Source organism: Manihot esculenta, chromosome 4 (assembly GCF_001659605.2).
Source record: "Manihot esculenta cultivar AM560-2 chromosome 4, M.esculenta_v8, whole genome shotgun sequence".
NCBI classification, from domain to species: domain Eukaryota; kingdom Viridiplantae; phylum Streptophyta; class Magnoliopsida; order Malpighiales; family Euphorbiaceae; genus Manihot; species Manihot esculenta.
The window spans coordinates 31,650,346-31,670,076 of NC_035164.2; the positions used below are offsets into that span (position 1 = coordinate 31,650,346).

Genomic DNA, 19,731 nt, shown 5'->3' on the forward strand with positions numbered 1-19,731 from the left:
TTTGATACTTCAAAATAAAAATGAAAAAAAAAATCCCCAGAGCAAGTAATATTGTCACTTGGAGAATACAAAATCTATTAATTTTTCCTCTAAATTGGTAGCTTGACGCCACTGCCAACCGTAGATAATGACATAACCCGGGGCCTATGCGTAACTGCAAGTCCTTTCCAACCTTTGATGGCTACGTTCCTAATTTGTAGCCAACTGTTGACCATTAAATGTTCAGTTTTCATCAATCATACGCAGGAATACACAAGATTGCAAAGAAAAAATGGTCGGGTAGGAGCTAAAAGAATTTCAATGATAATATCTAATAAAAAATAATCCAATCAAACAAAACTTTCATCTGACTGATTCTGCCTAATCATTGCTGAATGCTATTAGTAAAGCTTATTATGTTACTCTGAGGGCATGATCGCAGGCAAGTCACAGTCAATGGTTTCTTTTGCAGAAGTGTTAGCCTTGAAGTTCTATCATCCTGGGTCCACCTCCTAAGCACTGAAGGGAAAACCTTGAAGGTCGACTTTGGCCTTGTGATCCTTTTCTTGATGCACCACGAATTCTAGAGTATGATAGCCACCCTCTCAAAAAGTGAGCTAATTTGAACTCTGGCATAGGATTATCATCATGATCATCACTGTGGTACCTGGAGTTGTAACCTTGGTTTGCATTCTGGTCAGTGGTATTCTGTTCTATCTCTACATCTCGGGCTTGTAGCCTTATAATGAAATTAAGCTATTAGTGTATGAACCATATTCATGAACATTTAGAAAAACAGTGTAAAATTATGTATTGGACGAATAGGAAGTGAAAAGAACTTGTTCTAATAGAAGGCAGTATGGAGACTAAGATGAATGGTTTTCATAAATATGGGCAACCAAAATCCAACATGAAAAAAGGTTTTATGCAGGTGTTTATATTAATCGTATTATCCTACATTTAACTGTTGAATACATATTCTTATAGTCTCATAGAGATCAAGGAGTTTATGAGCAGTGTTTATAAAAGCATTTAGTAGCATGATCCAACACTTCTAAGTTAATGCTAACTCTAAGCTTCCATGACAGCAGATAATACAAAAAAGAAAAGGGGAAAAGGACCCTGGTTATATAAAGAGATTCTGGTAAACACCAAGGACAAACCAAAAGATAGAATTTGCTGTTGAAGCATCTTGCAGGGTTTTGCTTCTGTTTCTATGTACCCAATGCCTCAACATACAAGTTCAGCTAACATTCCTTTACTTTCTGGTCACATCAAAACGGTTCCTTTCCCCCAACCTTTATTCAAAAAAAGAAAACAATGGGGATGGAGAAAGATAAGAAAGAAGAATCTTATTTTTCTGGTATACTTTACAGCTATGTGACTATTTAGGTGTACTGTGCTCAAATATATATACACGGTCTCATAAAAAATCTCTACAGCAAAAGAGGTTGGCAAAGGCAAAATCTAAGCAAGTGGTCCTCAACACATGTTTAGACTGATAGTAGCATGTCTAAGGAGCAGCTCTGTAACATGCCATGTGTAGGCTACACTCACATTCAACCACAACAAAGAAGAACATAGAAAAAGAACACTCACGTTGAGCATGGTTTGCGAGTAGCATTTTGATTCCTAAAATGTCTTTTTGAACTTGAATAGTGGATGGACATATGCCTAACAAATTGAAGCTGCATGAATCACAATAACAATGTTAGAAGCTAATGATAAGCTAAAAATAGAGAGAGAGAGAGAGAAAAAAAAAAAGATCCTAAAGTAAATACATCAATAGATCCTTTCTCCTTTTCCCCTTTCCCCCTTAGAAGAAAAAGAAAAAGAATGGTGGCACAACAATGCAGACATAGAAGGCCACAAATCACAACTGAACATACAAAAAAGGGGGCAAGTGTCTTTTCCTTTCTTCTTTTCCCCTTTCCCCCTTAGATAAGATTGAGAAATCAAATAACACCATTTCCAAATCATAGGACATCATCTAGAAAGCATATATCACCACTTAAGTTTTGCTCAGCATAAATACATGGGATCAGCATCAATTGAAACTAACTCTCCACCCTGTGGGGAAAAAATCTAATAATTATCATCTACTTCATCAGGTGGGTGATCATGATATGCAGGTTTGGTTAAAGAATGGACATGACTAGGAAGAACAAAACAAGAATGTGAAATAACCATGATCATAGATAAATATTGCTTTGTTCGAACAGAAATTGCGAAGGAATCCATATGTAAGTAATGAGTAATAACTCATTTAATGGAAATTTTATGCAATGGTGATGTGCTGATGATTAAGTTCATGATGTTGTTGGTTGACTGACTGAATCAAGACCTCTTAATCAGAACCATGAATCCAAATAAAATCAAATGCCACCAACAATATGTGAGCCTTCCAGCTCCAAGGGACAATTGCATCCCATATATATATCAACCAGCTTATTCGAAAACACAAATGTTACAAGCGTTCCAAAAATAAATAAATAATAAATATACAGACTCAAAGAACCTGATCATCATCCTTGATCCCAAAATTCCGAATACAAGCCTTGTCATTAACTAGCTTCCGACCCCCATAGCTCAAGCAAAAGTGCCCCCAGACATGTGACCTGAGTGCAAAATTAACAAGCTAATAACGCTCAACTACGAACCGACTTGACACCATATCAAATTCAAACCACAGACACAAATGTACATTAAAATCCCTCTAAAAAAACCAGGGATTGAAATTTACCAGGAAATCTCCCCCTGCCCTTCATTCGGTGACGAAGCAAAAACTTCCTCCACCGCACGTTTGAGTTCTGCCACCGTGGCATTTTTCCCAACGTGAACATCTATTAGAACCAGATAACAAACTATGAAATAAAAACACTGAAAGCCAATCCAATTAAATTGCAATTATCAACCTGAAACTACCTCCAAGGCATTGCAAAAAGGAACGAAAAAGTATTATTTAACTCACAATATTTTCGGGGGAAAAAGCGCAAAACAGTTAAAAAGACGGAAAAGAAACATTTCCGAAAATTGCTAGAGAGATTAATTAAAAAATGATTAATTACCGAATGAAGAACCGTCGAGCTTGAGTATATAGAGCTTGAGGAGTTGCTTTGGCAGCTTATGATATGAGTAAGATCGTGCAACAAGCCAATCATTATCATAAACGTAGTTGTCGCCGTCTCCGCTCAGTCTGAGTGGAGCCGAGCTCGGACTCTCAATCGGAGCCCTTACATTACCATTTTTATTGTTAAACAGACTACTGGCATTAGCATAATTCCTGTGTTCTCGACCAAAAATGCTTCGCATAATGAAATACAAGTTAATTCTAGCTGTTCTTTCCTAGGGTTAGCTTTGGTATAAAAACAGTACAGATTTTGCAGAGAGAAGAGAGAGGGAGAGAGAGAGAGGTTGTAGAAAGAGAGCGAGTGATCTTTGGGAGAAGAGAAGAGGAGAGAATATGGAGGGAGAGGAGACCGTTACTCATGCGATTTTTCTGTTTTGGGAATTTGGGAGCTTACTCGCAGGAAAATACTCGCTCTCACACATTGACATCTGGTAGGAGAGGCCATGGTATTTTCCTTTGTTTACCGCAGAATTCTCATTTTGTTTTTACTTTGAGCAGAATGGTAAGCAGATTAGAAGAACCGTTGATTTTTATGGGGTTCAAATTGCAATTTACGTTTTCTAATTAGCTATTGAATACAGGGCAAAATGAAAATAACAGTGAAGTGATTCATTTTTATGCGAGGATGACTAAATGTAAAGATCAATCTTTCACATTTTCAATTATAAGTTGGTACTTTTGTTTCAAAGGACAATACTTCTGTTACAAAGCTCCAAAAATAATTATATGAATCCCATAATTTATTTCATCAAGTGCAAGAAGAAATTTATAAAATAGAAATAAATAAATACAGGGAAAATGTTAACAGTAAAACGATTAGTAAAGTTTTTAAATATGTTTATAAATGAAATTTATTTTTTACTGTCGAAAGTTGAGAATATTCCTTTTAATTAGAAAATGATTTTCTTTTAAATTATTGCAGATGAACGCTTTTTTATTTTTTTAACAAAATGAAAACTAGTTTTTATTAGAAAATAAAAAATAGAAAAAAACAAGAAACAACACCTAAGCCTTTAGTTTCAGTTGAGAGAGGGTGAAAAAAACCGAGGGACAATAGAGAACTGCAAATCTTGCTATCTTTCTTATCCGTTTTAAGATTTATTTAGTTGGAATAATTTAATTAGAAATTTAAAATTTTAAAAAATATAAAAATTTTATTTATTTAATTATTATTTTTTTATTTTTTGAAAAATTAGATTGTTCTCTTACTTAATATAAGAAAAATAATTTATTTTTTCCTAATCTAATTAAATTATTTTTCAGAAAATTCACTTTTAAGAAAACAACTTTTTCAACTAAATCAGATTGTCAATTTTTCAAATCACTTTCATATATTTAAGCTTAAAATTAGTAATGAAAACCTTTTTTAATCTTATTGAATCAAGATGGGAGACAGAGAATGACAATAGGAGTTTTACAAAAGATTATCTTTAAGCTTACAACTAAGCTACATTTCTTTCGCATAAAATATTTTTTATATAATTTTTAGTATTTAAATATTAAAAATATAGTTAATAAAAAATTAATTTTTTAAAAGAAAATAGCAAAAAATTATTTTTATATTTTTAAAAATTTTATTAATACCATTATAAATAAATTTGTTAATATATTTTATTTTTAATTAAATTTAAACAATAAAAATTAATTAATTTTTTAAAAAAATACATTTCGCAGGTAAAGGAATTTCACAGATAATGGGAGTCTGAGAACTTATTAAACAGTGTAAAGACAAAAGAGAACGATATTGGAGTTTTTTTTCCAAAAAGTTGATTGTTGTGGATGATTACAAGCTCCGTAAGCCCTGATCTGAGGAAGCTCAAACAAACAAGGAGAGCAAGGCTTGAGTTCAATAAAGGTTCAATATGCCGCTCCAAGTCTCATACTGTTTGAAGATCTGTCCAGACAGATCGGATTAGGCGCTAAGATTGCCGAAGAAATCTTAGTTTCATGTTCCTAATTCTGTGTACCCATTAACCTTTAAATTAAATAATTACTTCACACGACGGTAGAGTGTACAGTTAGCATTCGATCGATTCGATTTAAAATTAAATTAAATTGAGTAAATTAAAAATTAAAATTTTAATATTTATAAAATCGAATTAAATTGATTTTAATTAGAAATTAAATCGAATCGAACCGATTTGATTTAATTCAGTTTGATTTGATCGATTTTAATTTTTAATAATTTTTTTATTTTTTAAAATTTAATTAAAATATTTTAATTTTAATATAATCTAATTTATTTATATTATTAAAAATAATATATTATTATCACTAATCGGTTTGATTTAATTTTTTTAATTTTTCTAATTAAAATCGAATTGAATCGAAATAATAAAAATTTTTAAAATTAAAAATTGAACTGAATTAAATTAAAATAAATAAAAAATCAAACTGAATTATTAAATTAATTTAATTTAATTATTTTTTTAATTTAAATCGAATACTGCTGATTCTAAATATATATATTATCATCGTAAATAAATAAAAAGTATGAATATAAATAATGATTATATGTGATAAAAAAATAAAAAAAAATATGAAAAGAAAAATAAAAATTAAGTAAAAAAATACACCCTTAAGTCTAGACCGATTTTTAGACATCAATTGTGGATATTCTCAATCTCAATGATCGCTTTCCCTACATCTGCTCTCTTTTTTCAGTACTTTTCCTTCATTAATTAGAAGCTAAAGATTTGAAAGAGGAAAAATGAAAGGGGCATAAGAGGAAATGGATAAGTCGTTGGAGAAAGAGAGGTGTGATTTAAATTAAAGAAAATATATTTTTATATTTTTGCCTTAAACTAATGACAACTTTGCTTTCTAATTAGATGGATGAGCTTAATTTTATTTTGTACAAATAATTCAATATTCCAAATCTATTAATTCACTTAATTAAAATTTATATCAAGTAAACCTTTAGCAAGTTTATTCAGGAATTAAATAATAAAATATTTGATAATTGAAATTAATATAAAAATTAATTAGTAAATTTTTTAATATAAAAGGTTTAATATATTTTTTAAAATTAAAAATTAATTAATAAACTTTTTCATAGAATAAAAAATAAAATTTCCTTTCAATAAAAAATAAAAATATAATGTTCAAAAAGCACCTAAGCATTACTAATAATAAAATTTAAAGGACCAAGTAGTAAGTTTCAGCGAAAATTTCAACGGCGGGTCGGGTCGGTTTAGTTCACCGCCACGCTTATCTCCAGCAGCGCTCTATCATTTTCTAATTCTCTCTACCCGCCCTCTTGTGGCCTAGACTACACTCTCTTGAGAGAGAGAGGCATAGAGGTTCTCGCTTCAATTCTCTAAAACCCTAACTGCCATTAAACTATTCAAGATTGACGGATAATCATACACAAGCTCACAAGTTGTATATACACGGATCTGCAACTTTCTTCGAAGAGGTTTTGAGGTTTTCAGTTGGATCGTGAACTGACCACTATGTGGAACAATAATGCGGAGGCGCATATCGTGCCACCGGGAACTGGCGGTCCCTCTATACCGCCACCTCCTGCTCCCGCACAGCCATCTTATACTGTGCTTGCTCCGCAAATACCTCCGACGCAGGCCGAGGCGGAGGCAAAGCTCGAAGAGAAGGCTCGTAAATGGCAGCAGCTTAATACGAAGAGGTATAGCGATAAGAGGAAGTTTGGGTTCGTCGAGACGCAGAAAGAGGACATGCCTCCTGAACATGTCAGAAAAATTATCAGGTGGGTTTCTATATGCGAGGGATGGTGAATTTTGTTGGTGTTGTTTTGCATCTGACTTTGTCCTTTTGTTTAGCCCTGTGTTTTTAGGCGGTCATTTTTATCTGATTTCTGTTTTTCTTGGCTTTGAACTTATTGGTGAGTTTTTTTTTTTTCTTCTTTTTGTTCCTCCATTTTTTTTAGTTTGTTGGTGGTGTTAGTAATATTATCTATCTATCTATCCATCTATATATTTATGTAATGCAAGTGTTTATGGCAACTTGCCCGTCTATTAGAAGATATTCCTTTTTTATTTTGTTGGAAAAAAAATTTGCTGGCAAATGGAGGAAGCTTCTTGTATTTAAGTTCTGTAAACAATCTTGTTGATTTTATATTGGTGATGAAACTTCGGAAATATTAGTTCAAAGATTAACTAATGCAACCGAGTTATATACGCTTTACATTTTATCTCCTGTTCGTTTAAAGTTCTTTTTATCTGAACTCCATGTGTTATGCCGAAGTTTTTGTATAAATATTTTTGAAGTGTATTTTGGTATTACGATTGTGAATTCAAGGAATAGATACACCTTTTTCTAGGCAGGGTAAGATGGAAAGAATTATATCCTTGTTACATGATTTATTAATTATTTCTGATATGCTTTTCAACAGAGACCATGGGGACATGTCCTCCAAGAAATTTCGACATGATAAGCGTGTGTATCTTGGAGCTCTTAAATTCATTCCACATGCTGTTTACAAGCTTCTTGAGAATATGCCAATGCCCTGGGAGCAGGTTCGTGATGTGAAGGTTCTTTACCATATCACTGGGGCTATCACTTTTGTGAATGAAATTCCCTGGGTTGTTGAACCCATTTACTTGGCTCAGGTATGCCATCCCTCTGTATGTGTGCATGCACATATGGGTCTACACTAGTGCATATCTTTACTTTAGGGGTCATTTGAATGTTTCTATATTGGTGTAAAAATTGTTGGTGATCGAGTTCTATTATTTCTGTGTAGTGGGGTACAATGTGGATCATGATGCGAAGAGAGAAGAGGGATCGGCGGCATTTTAAGCGAATGAGATTTCCACCATTTGATGATGAGGAACCTCCATTGGACTATGCTGATAATTTGTTAGATGTTGATCCTCTAGAGCCTATCCAATTGGAGATGGACGAAGAAGAAGATTCTGCCGTATACACTTGGTTCTATGACCATAAGCCCCTTGTCAAAACAAAGCTTATCAATGGTCCAAGTTATAGGAAGTGGCATCTCTCCCTTCCCATCATGGCAACTCTTCATCGGTTGGCTGGACAACTTTTATCTGATCTAATTGATCGCAATTATTTTTACTTGTTTGACATGGAGTCCTTCTTTACGGCTAAAGCATTGAACATGTGCATACCTGGTATGTGTGAATGTATACTTTTCAGCTTATAATTTATTTTTTAAAATTTATCTTTAGGATTGTGTGTATAGACTTTTGAGCACATATATATATATATATATATATGTTAAATCTTTAGGATTTGTGTGTGTGTGTGTGTGTGCGTGTCTATATCTCGAATATGGATGAAAATAATGATTATCTTAGTTTTGACTATGGTATAACTTATTGGGTAGAGGCCATGACATCCTCATAGATCTTGTCCTTGAAAGCGTTGAATGGTTGGTTTCCTTGGCTAGTTTATTATGCTGGATATGTCTTGGACCATATTTCTTTGCAGTGTTGTTTTATTTTATTTTTTTTCCCTGACTATGGTACTTCCCCCCTTATTCAGGTGGTCCTAAGTTTGAACCTCTGTATCGTGACATGGAGAAAGGGGATGAGGATTGGAATGAATTCAATGACATTAACAAGCTCATTATTCGGTCACCTCTCCGGACAGAATACAGAATTGCATTCCCACATCTTTATAACAATAGGCCCAGAAAAGTAAAGCTTGGTGTGTATCACACGCCCATGGTCATGTTCATTAAAGCCGAGGATCCTGATTTACCTGCTTTCTATTATGATCCATTGATACACCCTATAACATCCACTAACAAGGAACGACGAGAAAAGAAGGCTCATGATGATGATGAGGATGATGATTTCCTTTTACCGGAAGGAGTAGAACCTTTGCTGCAAGACACTCAGCTTTACACAGACACCACAGCTGCTGGCATTTCCCTGTTGTTTGCACCCCGGCCTTTTAACATGAGATCTGGCCGGATGCGACGAGCAGAGGATATACCCCTTGTGTCCGAGTGGTATAAGGAGCATTGGTGAGATTCTAATTTCTCTTCTGCTTTTCGCATGTGCAACTGATGAGTAAGTGCATACTTATGACTGATTTTTTTTTTTATTTGTTTTTTCAGTCCACCAACATATCCAGTGAAAGTTAGGGTTAGCTACCAGAAGTTGTTGAAATGTTTTGTTTTGAATGAGCTGCATCATAGACCACCCAAAGCACAGAAGAAGAAGCACTTGTTTCGGTCTCTGGCTGCAACCAAGTTCTTCCAAACAACAGAACTTGATTGGGCTGAAGCAGGCCTGCAAGTTTGTAAGCAGGGGTATAATATGCTGAACCTGTTGATACACAGGAAAAATTTAAATTACCTCCATCTTGATTATAATTTTAACTTGAAGCCTGTGAAAACCCTTACTACGAAGGAACGCAAGAAATCCCGATTTGGTAATGCTTTTCATCTCTGCCGTGAGATCTTGCGTTTGACAAAGCTTGTGGTTGATGCCAATATCCAGTTCCGACTGGGTAATGTTGATGCATTCCAACTAGCTGATGGTCTCCAATATACATTTTCCCATGTTGGCCAGTTGACTGGCATGTACCGATATAAGTACAGGCTGATGCGACAGATTCGAATGTGCAAAGACTTGAAACATTTGATATATTACCGCTTCAATACAGGTCCAGTTGGGAAAGGACCTGGCTGTGGATTCTGGGCGCCAATGTGGAGAGTGTGGTTGTTTTTCCTTCGTGGCATTGTGCCTCTTCTAGAACGGTGGTTAGGGAATCTCCTTGCGCGACAGTTTGAAGGGCGTCATTCAAAAGGAACGGCCAAGACTGTTACAAAGCAACGGGTGGAAAGTCACTTCGATTTGGAGCTTCGTGCTGCTGTCATGCACGATGTTCTTGATGCCATGCCAGGTTGTACATTCTCATATTAATGATTCCTTTTGGTGTTGATTTCCTCAGTTTACTTGTTTAGTTTCTGCTTTATCATTTCTTTGCCTAAGCCTAACTGTGTGATTCTAAAATTGTAGAGGGTATTAAGCAAAATAAAGCTAGAACCATATTGCAGCACCTCAGTGAGGCCTGGCGTTGTTGGAAAGCCAACATTCCCTGGAAGGTTCCTGGTTTGCCAGTGCCTATTGAGAACATGATCCTTCGTTACGTCAAGTCTAAAGCAGACTGGTGGACAAATGTTGCTCACTATAATCGAGAGCGTATAAGAAGAGGTGCAACTGTTGATAAGACAGTTTGTCGAAAAAATCTTGGAAGACTGACTCGCCTTTGGCTAAAGGCAGAGCAGGTAACTTCTTCTTCTTCTTCATCTTTTTTTTTTGTTTTTCTTTCTTTTTTATATAATATGGACAAATGGTTCTCATATTACATTCACACAAGTACTGTATTCTCCATTTCTTGTCTTTTGTGCATGTTGCCTGTTCTTTCGGTTCCCTGTAATTATTCTTTGCATTTTTGCACACTAGGAACGACAACACAATTATTTGAAAGATGGTCCATATGTCACTCCAGAAGAAGCAGTTGCCATTTATACAACAACTGTGCATTGGTTGGAGTCCAGAAAGTTCTCTCCCATTCCTTTCCCTCCACTTTCTTACAAGCATGACACCAAGCTATTAATTCTTGCTCTAGAAAGGTTGAAGGAATCATATAGTGTGGCTGTCAGATTGAACCAACTGCAGAGGGAAGAGCTGGGTCTCATTGAACAGGCTTATGATAACCCACACGAAGCTTTGTCGCGAATTAAACGTCACCTGCTTACTCAGCGTGCCTTCAAAGAAGTATGTTGATACAATAAGAATTAGTTGGCCTCACTTTTATGATTCTTCTTGGTATACTGCTGTGGGATTTGCACTGATGTACATTTTTTTTTTGTACTGTTATGCAGGTGGGCATAGAGTTCATGGATTTGTACAGTGCATTGATTCCGGTTTATGAAATTGAACCTCTTGAAAAAATAACAGATGCATATCTTGACCAATATTTGTGGTATGAAGGTGACAAGCGCCATCTATTTCCTAACTGGATTAAGCCTGCAGATTCTGAGCCACCACCACTGCTTGTTTATAAATGGTGTCAAGGTATAAACAATTTGCAGGGTATCTGGGATACGAGTGAGGGGCAGTGTGTAGTGATGCTACAAACAAAGTTTGAGAAGTTCTTTGAAAAGATTGATTTGACAATGTTAAATAGGTAAGCAAACCATAAGGTCTTGTCATGTAAGAAATTAGTTCCAAGTTCAGGATTTTGTATCTTATAAATTTGTATTTTTACAGGCTTCTTCGTTTGGTGCTTGACCACAACATTGCTGATTATGTCACTGCAAAGAATAATGTGGTGCTGTCCTACAAAGATATGAGCCACACAAATTCATATGGTTTGATACGTGGTTTGCAGTTTGCTTCTTTTGTTGTACAGTATTATGGTCTTGTGCTAGATCTCTTACTTCTTGGATTGACTCGAGCCAGTGAGATTGCTGGTCCACCACAAATGCCAAATGAATTCATCACTTATTGGGATACAAAAGTTGAGACAAGGCACCCAATTCGGTTATATTCTAGGTATATAGACAGGGTGCATATATTGTTCCGCTTCACTCATGAAGAGGCTCGAGATCTCATCCAGCGTTATCTTACTGAGCATCCTGATCCCAACAATGAAAACATGGTTGGGTACCAAAACAAGAAATGCTGGCCTAGAGATGCAAGAATGAGGCTCATGAAACATGATGGTATTTGTTCTCTATCTTGTCATCTTTCTTATAAGTCTTGATGAAGTGGCTATTTACTTAAATGACATTCTTGCTAAATTTCATTTTCAGTAAATCTTGGGAGGAGTGTATTTTGGGATATGAAGAATCGTCTCCCGCGAAGTATCACAACTTTGGAGTGGGAGAACAGCTTTGTTTCTGTTTACAGCAAGGACAATCCAAATTTGCTTTTCAGCATGTATGTTTTTATTATTGGCAGTTTGGCACTTTGCAAATTTAAATATCCATACCAGCTAGTTTTATTTGGAACACTTATTTCCATATTTGATACTGGAGCCTTAAAGGAACTAGCTTTTGTTTTCCCAATTTGAATTACAGTAGACTATTTGCAGGTGTGGACTTTTATTCTGATGAACCCTGATTGATCTTTTTCTTTCCCTTGGATAAAAGTTTATATATATACATGCACGCGCACACACACATATGGCCAATTAATCCTAGCTCTCGGAGAGAAAAAAATCCTAGCTATATGTGGGTATATGATGTTCTCAAATCAAGTGATGTTTTTTAATTTTTTTTTTAAGGCATTTGGCTTTAGCGAGGTATCATGTGCTTCTAATTTCCATTATCCTATTCCCTTACTATGGGATTTTTGTCTTCAAAAGAAACTTTTAAAAAAATAGACTGTTAGCTGCATCACTTGAAATTTTCATTAGGTTTTACCTGATACTTTCACAGAGAAATATAATTTACATGCTTTGATGCATCTTTTTTGCCACTAAAATAGTTGTACATTCTCATGTGTAGGTGTGGGTTTGAAGTTCGAATACTTCCTAAAATAAGGATGACTCAGGAAGCATTCAGCAATACCAGAGACGGCGTTTGGAATTTGCAGAATGAGCAGACTAAAGAGCGAACAGCCGTTGCTTTCCTACGGGTTGATGATGAGCACATGAAGGTGTTTGAGAACCGTGTGAGGCAGATTCTTATGTCTTCAGGGTCAACGACTTTCACAAAAATAGTCAATAAATGGAATACAGCCCTGATAGGTATGTAGTATCACTTTTTAATCTTCTTGGCCCTTTTTGCAAATAGTTTTCTGTTAGTTGAATTTTTGAAAATTTGCCTTGTTTCCTTCTTTTCTTGTAGGTTTGATGACTTATTTCCGTGAAGCAACTGTGCATACTCAAGAGCTATTAGATTTGCTGGTTAAATGTGAAAATAAAATCCAAACTCGTATCAAAATTGGTTTGAACTCAAAGATGCCAAGCCGGCAAGTCCTTATTCATGCATTGACTTTGATTTGGTTGCTGAATTAGTTGTGAGACCGAGTTTCTGATTTGAATTTACTTGCATTTCAGATTTCCTCCTGTCATCTTTTATACACCAAAAGAAATTGGAGGACTCGGCATGCTATCAATGGGTCACATATTGATCCCACAAAGTGACCTCCGATATAGCCAGCAGACAGATGTTGGTGTAACCCACTTCCGCAGTGGAATGAGTCATGAAGAGGACCAGCTGATTCCAAATCTCTATCGCTACATTCAGGCATGCTTAAAGATGCTGCCTTTTTTTTCGTATTTAGTTTTTTTTATTAGTACCTTATGATGCCATTTTTGGGGGTGTTTTCTGATTCCGTTACTGGTTTCTCAACAGCCATGGGAGAGTGAGTTCATAGATTCACAGCGTGTATGGGCAGAGTATGCCCTTAAGCGGCAGGAAGCACAGGCACAAAACAGGCGCTTAACCCTGGAAGACTTGGAAGTAAGTTTTCCTTATTTTGCATGTTAACCTACACCACCTCCTTTTTCTTCATCTCACCTCTTGTTTACTGCATCACACATGTTTTGAGCTATGGCCGTGATGCAATGTTTTGAGATGCTATTTCAATAGCTGATATTTTTGTGCAGCATGAAGCTGCTTTTTCTCTGTTCTTCCATGTGAAGTTAGTGAAGCTGCTTCAGCAAATGCAATTTATTCTAATTTTTTATCCTTACACTTTGACAGGATTCTTGGGACAGGGGAATTCCACGTATCAATACTTTATTTCAGAAAGATCGCCATACTCTTGCATATGACAAAGGATGGAGAGTGCGTACAGATTTCAAGCAATATCAAGTTCTAAAACAGAATCCTTTCTGGTGGACTCATCAGAGGCATGACGGGAAACTTTGGAACTTGAACAATTACAGAACAGATGTTATCCAAGCTCTAGGTGGTGTTGAGGGAATTCTTGAGCATACCTTGTTCAAAGGAACTTAGTAAGTAGTCATGTTTTGTAATATTACTGCCTTCCCTAGGAATATTATTCAAGAGAATTATCTTTTGTTAGTAAGATTGGGCTTATGGGAGTCTGCTGCATATTTTCCATTTAAAAATTATTTAGCAGATGAACTTTCGATAGAGTTGTGAATGAGTTGAGCTACTCAGATTCCGCTCTCAAAATATTTCATTTCTACCAAGTTCTAATGAGGTCACTATTTATATTTTAATGAAATTTTTGTTAGTTTGGTTTTGGGCAAGCTTGAATTAATTTTCTATGTAACTAGAAAATTAACAAGCATATTTCCCTAAATTTTATTTGTGATTGAGTTGAGTGCTCATTGAGTTGATTTAAGCATGAAAAAAAATGGAACTCTAGGGGAGCTGAGAGTTTCAAGTATTGGGTTTTCTAAGAGTCAAGTTTGAGTAGTATTGACAACTCGGATTGATTATAATGCTTGTATATGATATTCAAGTTATGTGCAGTTAAAATATGTTGAGAGTATTATTTGTTTTCCATTTTCTTGCAACTTTAGGGATAAGATTAGTATAGACTGTGTCTGCCTTTAAGTGGAAATTTGTTTTGGGAACACTTCACTTATCTGGAAAATTTTCAGTTTCCCGACTTGGGAAGGTCTCTTTTGGGAGAAGGCATCTGGGTTTGAAGAGTCAATGAAGTATAAGAAGCTCACTAATGCACAGAGATCTGGTCTAAATCAAATTCCCAATCGAAGATTTACTCTTTGGTGGTCACCCACAATAAATAGGGCCAATGTCTATGTGGGTTTCCAAGTGCAGTTGGATCTAACTGGCATCTTCATGCATGGAAAGATCCCAACCTTGAAAATTTCACTGATTCAGATATTCCGAGCTCATCTTTGGCAAAAGATTCATGAGAGTGTTGTCATGGATCTGTGCCAAGTCTTGGATCAGGAACTGGATGCTCTGGAAATTGAAACTGTTCAGAAGGAAACAATTCATCCAAGGAAGAGTTACAAGATGAACAGCTCCTGTGCAGACATTCTTCTCTTTGCTGCTCACAGGTGGCCTATGTCAAAGCCTAGTCTTGTTGCTGAGTCAAAAGATGTGTTTGATCAGAAAGCCAGTAACAAATATTGGATAGATGTACAGCTCAGATGGGGTGACTATGACTCCCATGATATTGAGCGTTACACAAGGGCCAAATTTATGGATTATACAACAGATAACATGTCTATATATCCATCTCCAACTGGTATGGTTCTCTCCTGTTTTTTGGTTCTCTAAATTCAAATGAAAAACTTCTGGTTTAATGTGTTCTTTTTTTTTATTCTTTGTAGGGGTGATGATTGGACTTGATCTGGCATACAATTTGCATTCTGCATTTGGTAACTGGTTTCCTGGATCAAAACCGCTTCTAGCTCAGGCAATGAACAAGATAATGAAGGTAAACTTTACTTGAATGATATAGGGCTTGATTTAACATCTCAATGTTATATGTGAATTTATTGACATATGATGGCTACAAACTCTGTTAATTTTTCATTCTGATGCAGTCAAACCCAGCTTTATATGTCTTGAGGGAACGGATAAGGAAAGGTTTGCAGTTGTATTCTTCTGAGCCTACAGAGCCGTATCTGTCATCTCAAAATTATGGTGAGATCTTCAGCAATCAGATCATATGGTTTGTTGATGACACCAATGTGTATCGTGTCACTATTCATAAGACATTTGAGGGCAACCTTACAACAAAACCCATTAATGGTGCAATATTTATATTCAATCCTAGAACTGGCCAGCTATTTCTGAAGGTTAGCTTTGTACTGGAAGTCTTGAATGCTATTTGTGGGACTTGTTCATCCCAAAATTAAAGATGCTGATGTGTTGTGATATTTTGTAGGTCATCCACACTAGCGTTTGGGCAGGACAGAAGCGTCTTGGTCAACTTGCTAAGTGGAAAACTGCTGAAGAAGTTGCAGCTCTTGTGCGGTCTCTGCCTGTTGAAGAACAACCAAAACAAATTATTGTAACTCGTAAAGGAATGCTTGATCCGTTAGAGGTTCACTTACTTGATTTCCCAAATATAGTTATTAAAGGAAGTGAATTGCAGTTGCCATTCCAGGCGTGCTTGAAGATAGAAAAATTTGGTGATTTGATTTTGAAGGCAACTGAGCCACAAATGGTTCTATTTAATATATATGATGATTGGCTGAAAAGTATTTCATCATACACTGCATTTTCCAGACTCATTTTGATCCTTCGTGCACTTCATGTGAATAACGAGAAGGCGAAGATGCTACTCAAGCCTGACAAAACAATCATTACTGAGCCTCACCACATCTGGCCTTCTCTCAATGATGATCAGTGGATGAAGGTTGAAGTTGCTTTAAGAGATCTCATACTTTCGGACTATGCCAAGAAAAACAATGTGAACACATCAGCACTGACGCAATCTGAGATCCGTGATATTATTCTTGGTGCTGAAATCACTCCTCCATCTCAACAGAGGCAACAGATAGCAGAGATTGAGAAACAGGTATCATGTTTGCCAACTGCATAACTGTGTACACCTTTGTCCTTGCTGGTTTTACCAAGTGTAATATTCCTTTTTTTCTTCCTAGGCCAAAGAAGCAAGTCAATTAACAGCAGTCACAACAAAGACAACAAATGTGCATGGTGATGAACTCATTGTCACCACCACTAGTCCCTATGAGCAGGCTGCATTTGGGTCCAAAACAGATTGGCGAGTCAGGGCAATATCAGCTACAAATCTATACCTTCGGGTCAACCACATATATGTGAATTCAGAAGATATCAAGGTACAAATTGACAATTCTTATTCTGGCTCAGTTAAATTTCGAACCCTTCAGGTCTGTGACGTAGTTTGCATGTGATTTTACAGGAAACTGGATATACCTATATCATGCCCAAAAATATTTTGAAGAAGTTTATCTGCATAGCAGATCTGCGGACTCAAATAGCAGGTTACCTGTATGGTATTAGTCCCCCAGATAACCCTCAGGTCAAGGAGATCCGCGGTATTGTCATGGTCCCACAGTGGGGGACTCATCAACAAGTTCATCTCCCATCAGCTCTTCCTGAGCATGATTTCCTCAATGATCTAGAGCCCCTGGGATGGATGCACACACAACCAAATGAGCTTCCTCAGTTGTCACCACAGGTTTGCCCTTCCTCTGAATCCTGAACTTTATGCCCTAGATTTCCCTAATTTAGGGATCCTGGCAGTAGAATATACCCATGATCTGGTGTTTGACCAAAACAATGTCTTATTGCAGGATCTTACAACTCATGCTCGGATTTTAGAGAACAACAAGCATTGGGATGGGGAAAAATGCATCATCTTGACTTGCAGTTTTACGCCAGGATCGTGCTCATTAACTGCATATAAACTCACCTCAAGTGGATATGAGTGGGGACGTGTCAACAAGGACACTGGAAGCAATCCTCATGGTTACTTGCCAACTCATTACGAGAAGGTTCAGATGCTATTGAGTGATCGTTTCCTTGGTTTTTATATGGTGAGTGAAGTTTTACTTCTGGACATCATGGTGCAGCATTCAGATATTGATTCTGTTCTACTCTTGCAGTTAATGTTATACTAGACTAATGCTGCTTTCTGATTTGGTGGTTATGTTCTTTGTTTGCAATGTAGACTCCTGACAATGGGCCATGGAATTACAATTTTATGGGAGTGAAGCATACAGTGAGCATGAAATATGGGCTGAAGCTGGGGACGCCACGGGAGTATTATCATGAGGATCATCGACCAACTCATTACCTGGAATTCAGCAACTTGGAGGAGGGTGAAACTGCAGAGGGAGACCGGGAGGATACCTTCACTTGATTTTCAAGTCCGAGTTTAGGCGCTGCCTTTAGTTGTGTAAACAATGCTTGATGAAAAGACTTTTGTGGTAATGCATGTATGCCACATGTTGATGTATATCAGTGACGTGTTCTTAATGAACTGTAAATACTAAATACGTATTCTAGAAATTGAAGCCTACAAATTGCAATTATACAATGAGCTCTTGGTCGTCTTTATTTTTCGTGAAAATTTGGGAGCCAATTCAAACCTGTGACCTCACACAAAGAAGATTAAGCTGAGCTTCGGTTTTGGTGCTTTTGACGTTTGTGCGAATAAGATGGGATGTATGATTGAAAATGTGTTTTTTTGAAACTGCAAATTTTGCATATGTTTAGGTTCAGTTTTATTTAAATAAATTTAAAAAATTTCAGATTTTACTCAATCAATTTTTCTGTTTTAAAAAAAAATGTTGAGGGAGAAACCTATATTAGTTTGATCTAAATCATTCCCTGATCAAACCATCAGTAATTCTGAGAAAGGCTTGACCGCTGCAAGAGATTCTTGGAATAAAGTCATGAATCCTCAATGAAAGGAAATGGATTGAAGATGATGAACCTTATTTGGATGTCAAACTGCGATAGATCACTTTCATTTGAGAGATGAACTGAAAATTCTTGCTAAATTTATTGCATTAAGAGTCGATTGGCTGTAACAATTTAGCGGTATTTTCGATTTGAAATAGCAATCTAGTGCGAAATATGTTGGCATTCAAATCAATCTTTTCTGATCTTGTACCAACTTGGGATCATTATACAGGGAAGAAGCAACTTTCCAACTGCCTGCATGGAAGAGTTGAAAACTAAAAAAAAATGGAAAAGAAAAGATTGATTAGCATTTATATGCACATACAAGTGAGTGAATATTTGTTGAGAGTAGTAGAGATCACCAAGATGAAAAGCTGGAATGCAAGAAGTGAGTTAAGCTTCATTGGATCTTCTAGTTGTGATCAAACAAGTCCAAATTTTAGCATGGGAATGAATATGATCAAACAAGTATCATATCTCTCTTATGCATAATATTTGGAGGTAATCTCTCTTTGCCACCTCAAAGAAGTTGATTTCTTGATGGCTGTGAAATTTATCAACGGTTTTACAGCAAAGTAAAATCTAATTGCACTTTTTTCTTTTAACTTCTCCAATTATATTTAAGAAATTCGAGTCAAGTATCCATAAAATATGTATTTTTTATTATTATTATTATTTGAAAACTAAAAAAAAAAAAAATACTGACGAGAATTACTTTTATCAGTGAAAAAAAATAAATTTTCACTAGTAGTTAAAACATTTATTATAGTGAAGCAACAGTACATGCTTCAACTGATAAAGACGCACCAGACATTGTAGAAGAAAAACCGAGATAAAACAAGATAAGAATAAAATGTTAAATATTAAGAGTCAAGACTATATAATTTAAATCAACAATGACATTGATAAACTATTCATTAATTGACAAAAATATAAAATACCTCTTCGAATCTAATGTTGCAGCAATTACCCGTTAATAAGTGAAACTCTATAACTGCAAATATTAGGTAAACAAGAAACTTGATTGTTAGTTGAGAGAAATAAGTCAAATATAAATTAAAAATCAATCTTAATTATCCAGCTTCATCTTTTATTAACAACAAATCATAAGAGGTGCACACCAGCAGAAACGTCTATCTCTGCAGGGGCAAATAGAATTTTACAGGTGTGCACCTGCATAAACATACTCATCTATTTTAATGTCTCTTGATTTTAATAATTTAAATTAATTTTATAAATTTTAAAATTCTTAATACACTTAAATTATAATTAATTAAGTTTTTATTATAAATTAAAATAAAAATAA

The 19,731-nt window shown here is 35.6% G+C and overlaps 2 protein-coding genes across 2 annotated transcripts; one reads left to right on the plus strand and one right to left on the minus strand.

Moving 5' to 3' along the window:
* Nucleotides 1-260: 260 nt before the first annotated feature.
* LOC110613351 lies at nucleotides 261-3,594 on the minus strand. The gene is made up of 5 exons (XM_021754431.2): nucleotides 3,048-3,594; nucleotides 2,723-2,822; nucleotides 2,498-2,597; nucleotides 1,579-1,667; nucleotides 261-718 (listed from the first exon to the last, which is right to left on the minus strand). Exons 1-5 carry the CDS (start codon nucleotides 3,289-3,291, stop codon nucleotides 457-459), a joined length of 795 nt encoding a protein of 264 aa, XP_021610123.1. The 5' UTR covers nucleotides 3,292-3,594; the 3' UTR covers nucleotides 261-456.
* A 2,745-nt stretch (nucleotides 3,595-6,339) lies between these two features.
* On the plus strand, nucleotides 6,340-18,052 carry LOC110613310 (pre-mRNA-processing-splicing factor 8A). The gene is made up of 23 exons (XM_021754366.2): nucleotides 6,340-6,833; nucleotides 7,479-7,695; nucleotides 7,830-8,220; nucleotides 8,594-9,080; nucleotides 9,174-9,964; nucleotides 10,081-10,349; nucleotides 10,528-10,842; nucleotides 10,950-11,254; nucleotides 11,338-11,792; nucleotides 11,883-12,009; nucleotides 12,579-12,820; nucleotides 12,921-13,044; nucleotides 13,133-13,322; nucleotides 13,431-13,538; nucleotides 13,782-14,035; nucleotides 14,654-15,270; nucleotides 15,356-15,462; nucleotides 15,572-15,826; nucleotides 15,916-16,551; nucleotides 16,637-16,834; nucleotides 16,918-17,196; nucleotides 17,312-17,554; nucleotides 17,689-18,052. Exons 1-23 carry the CDS (start codon nucleotides 6,565-6,567, stop codon nucleotides 17,878-17,880), a joined length of 7,071 nt encoding a protein of 2,356 aa, XP_021610058.1. The 5' UTR covers nucleotides 6,340-6,564; the 3' UTR covers nucleotides 17,881-18,052.
* Nucleotides 18,053-19,731: the final 1,679 nt, after the last annotated feature.

Bases quoted from the DNA above. Each gene is read 5' to 3' on its own strand.
- LOC110613351 (XM_021754431.2), bottom strand. From the start codon at position 3,291: ATGCGAAGCATTTTTGGTCGAGAACACAGGAATTATGCTAATGCCAGT. The intron at 2,823-3,047 runs GTAATTAATCAT...TGGTTCTAATAG, and splicing joins GCTCGACGGTTCTTCATTCG to ATGTTCACGTTGGGAAAAAT. The intron at 2,598-2,722 runs GTAAATTTCAAT...TTTTGCACTCAG, and splicing joins GGGCAGGGGGAGATTTCCTG to GTCACATGTCTGGGGGCACT.
- LOC110613310 (XM_021754366.2), top strand. From the start codon at position 6,565: ATGTGGAACAATAATGCGGAGGCGCATATCGTGCCACCGGGAACTGGC. The intron at 9,965-10,080 runs GTTGTACATTCT...CTAAAATTGTAG, and splicing joins TGTTCTTGATGCCATGCCAG to AGGGTATTAAGCAAAATAAA. The intron at 13,045-13,132 runs GCAAGTCCTTAT...CTTGCATTTCAG, and splicing joins AACTCAAAGATGCCAAGCCG to ATTTCCTCCTGTCATCTTTT.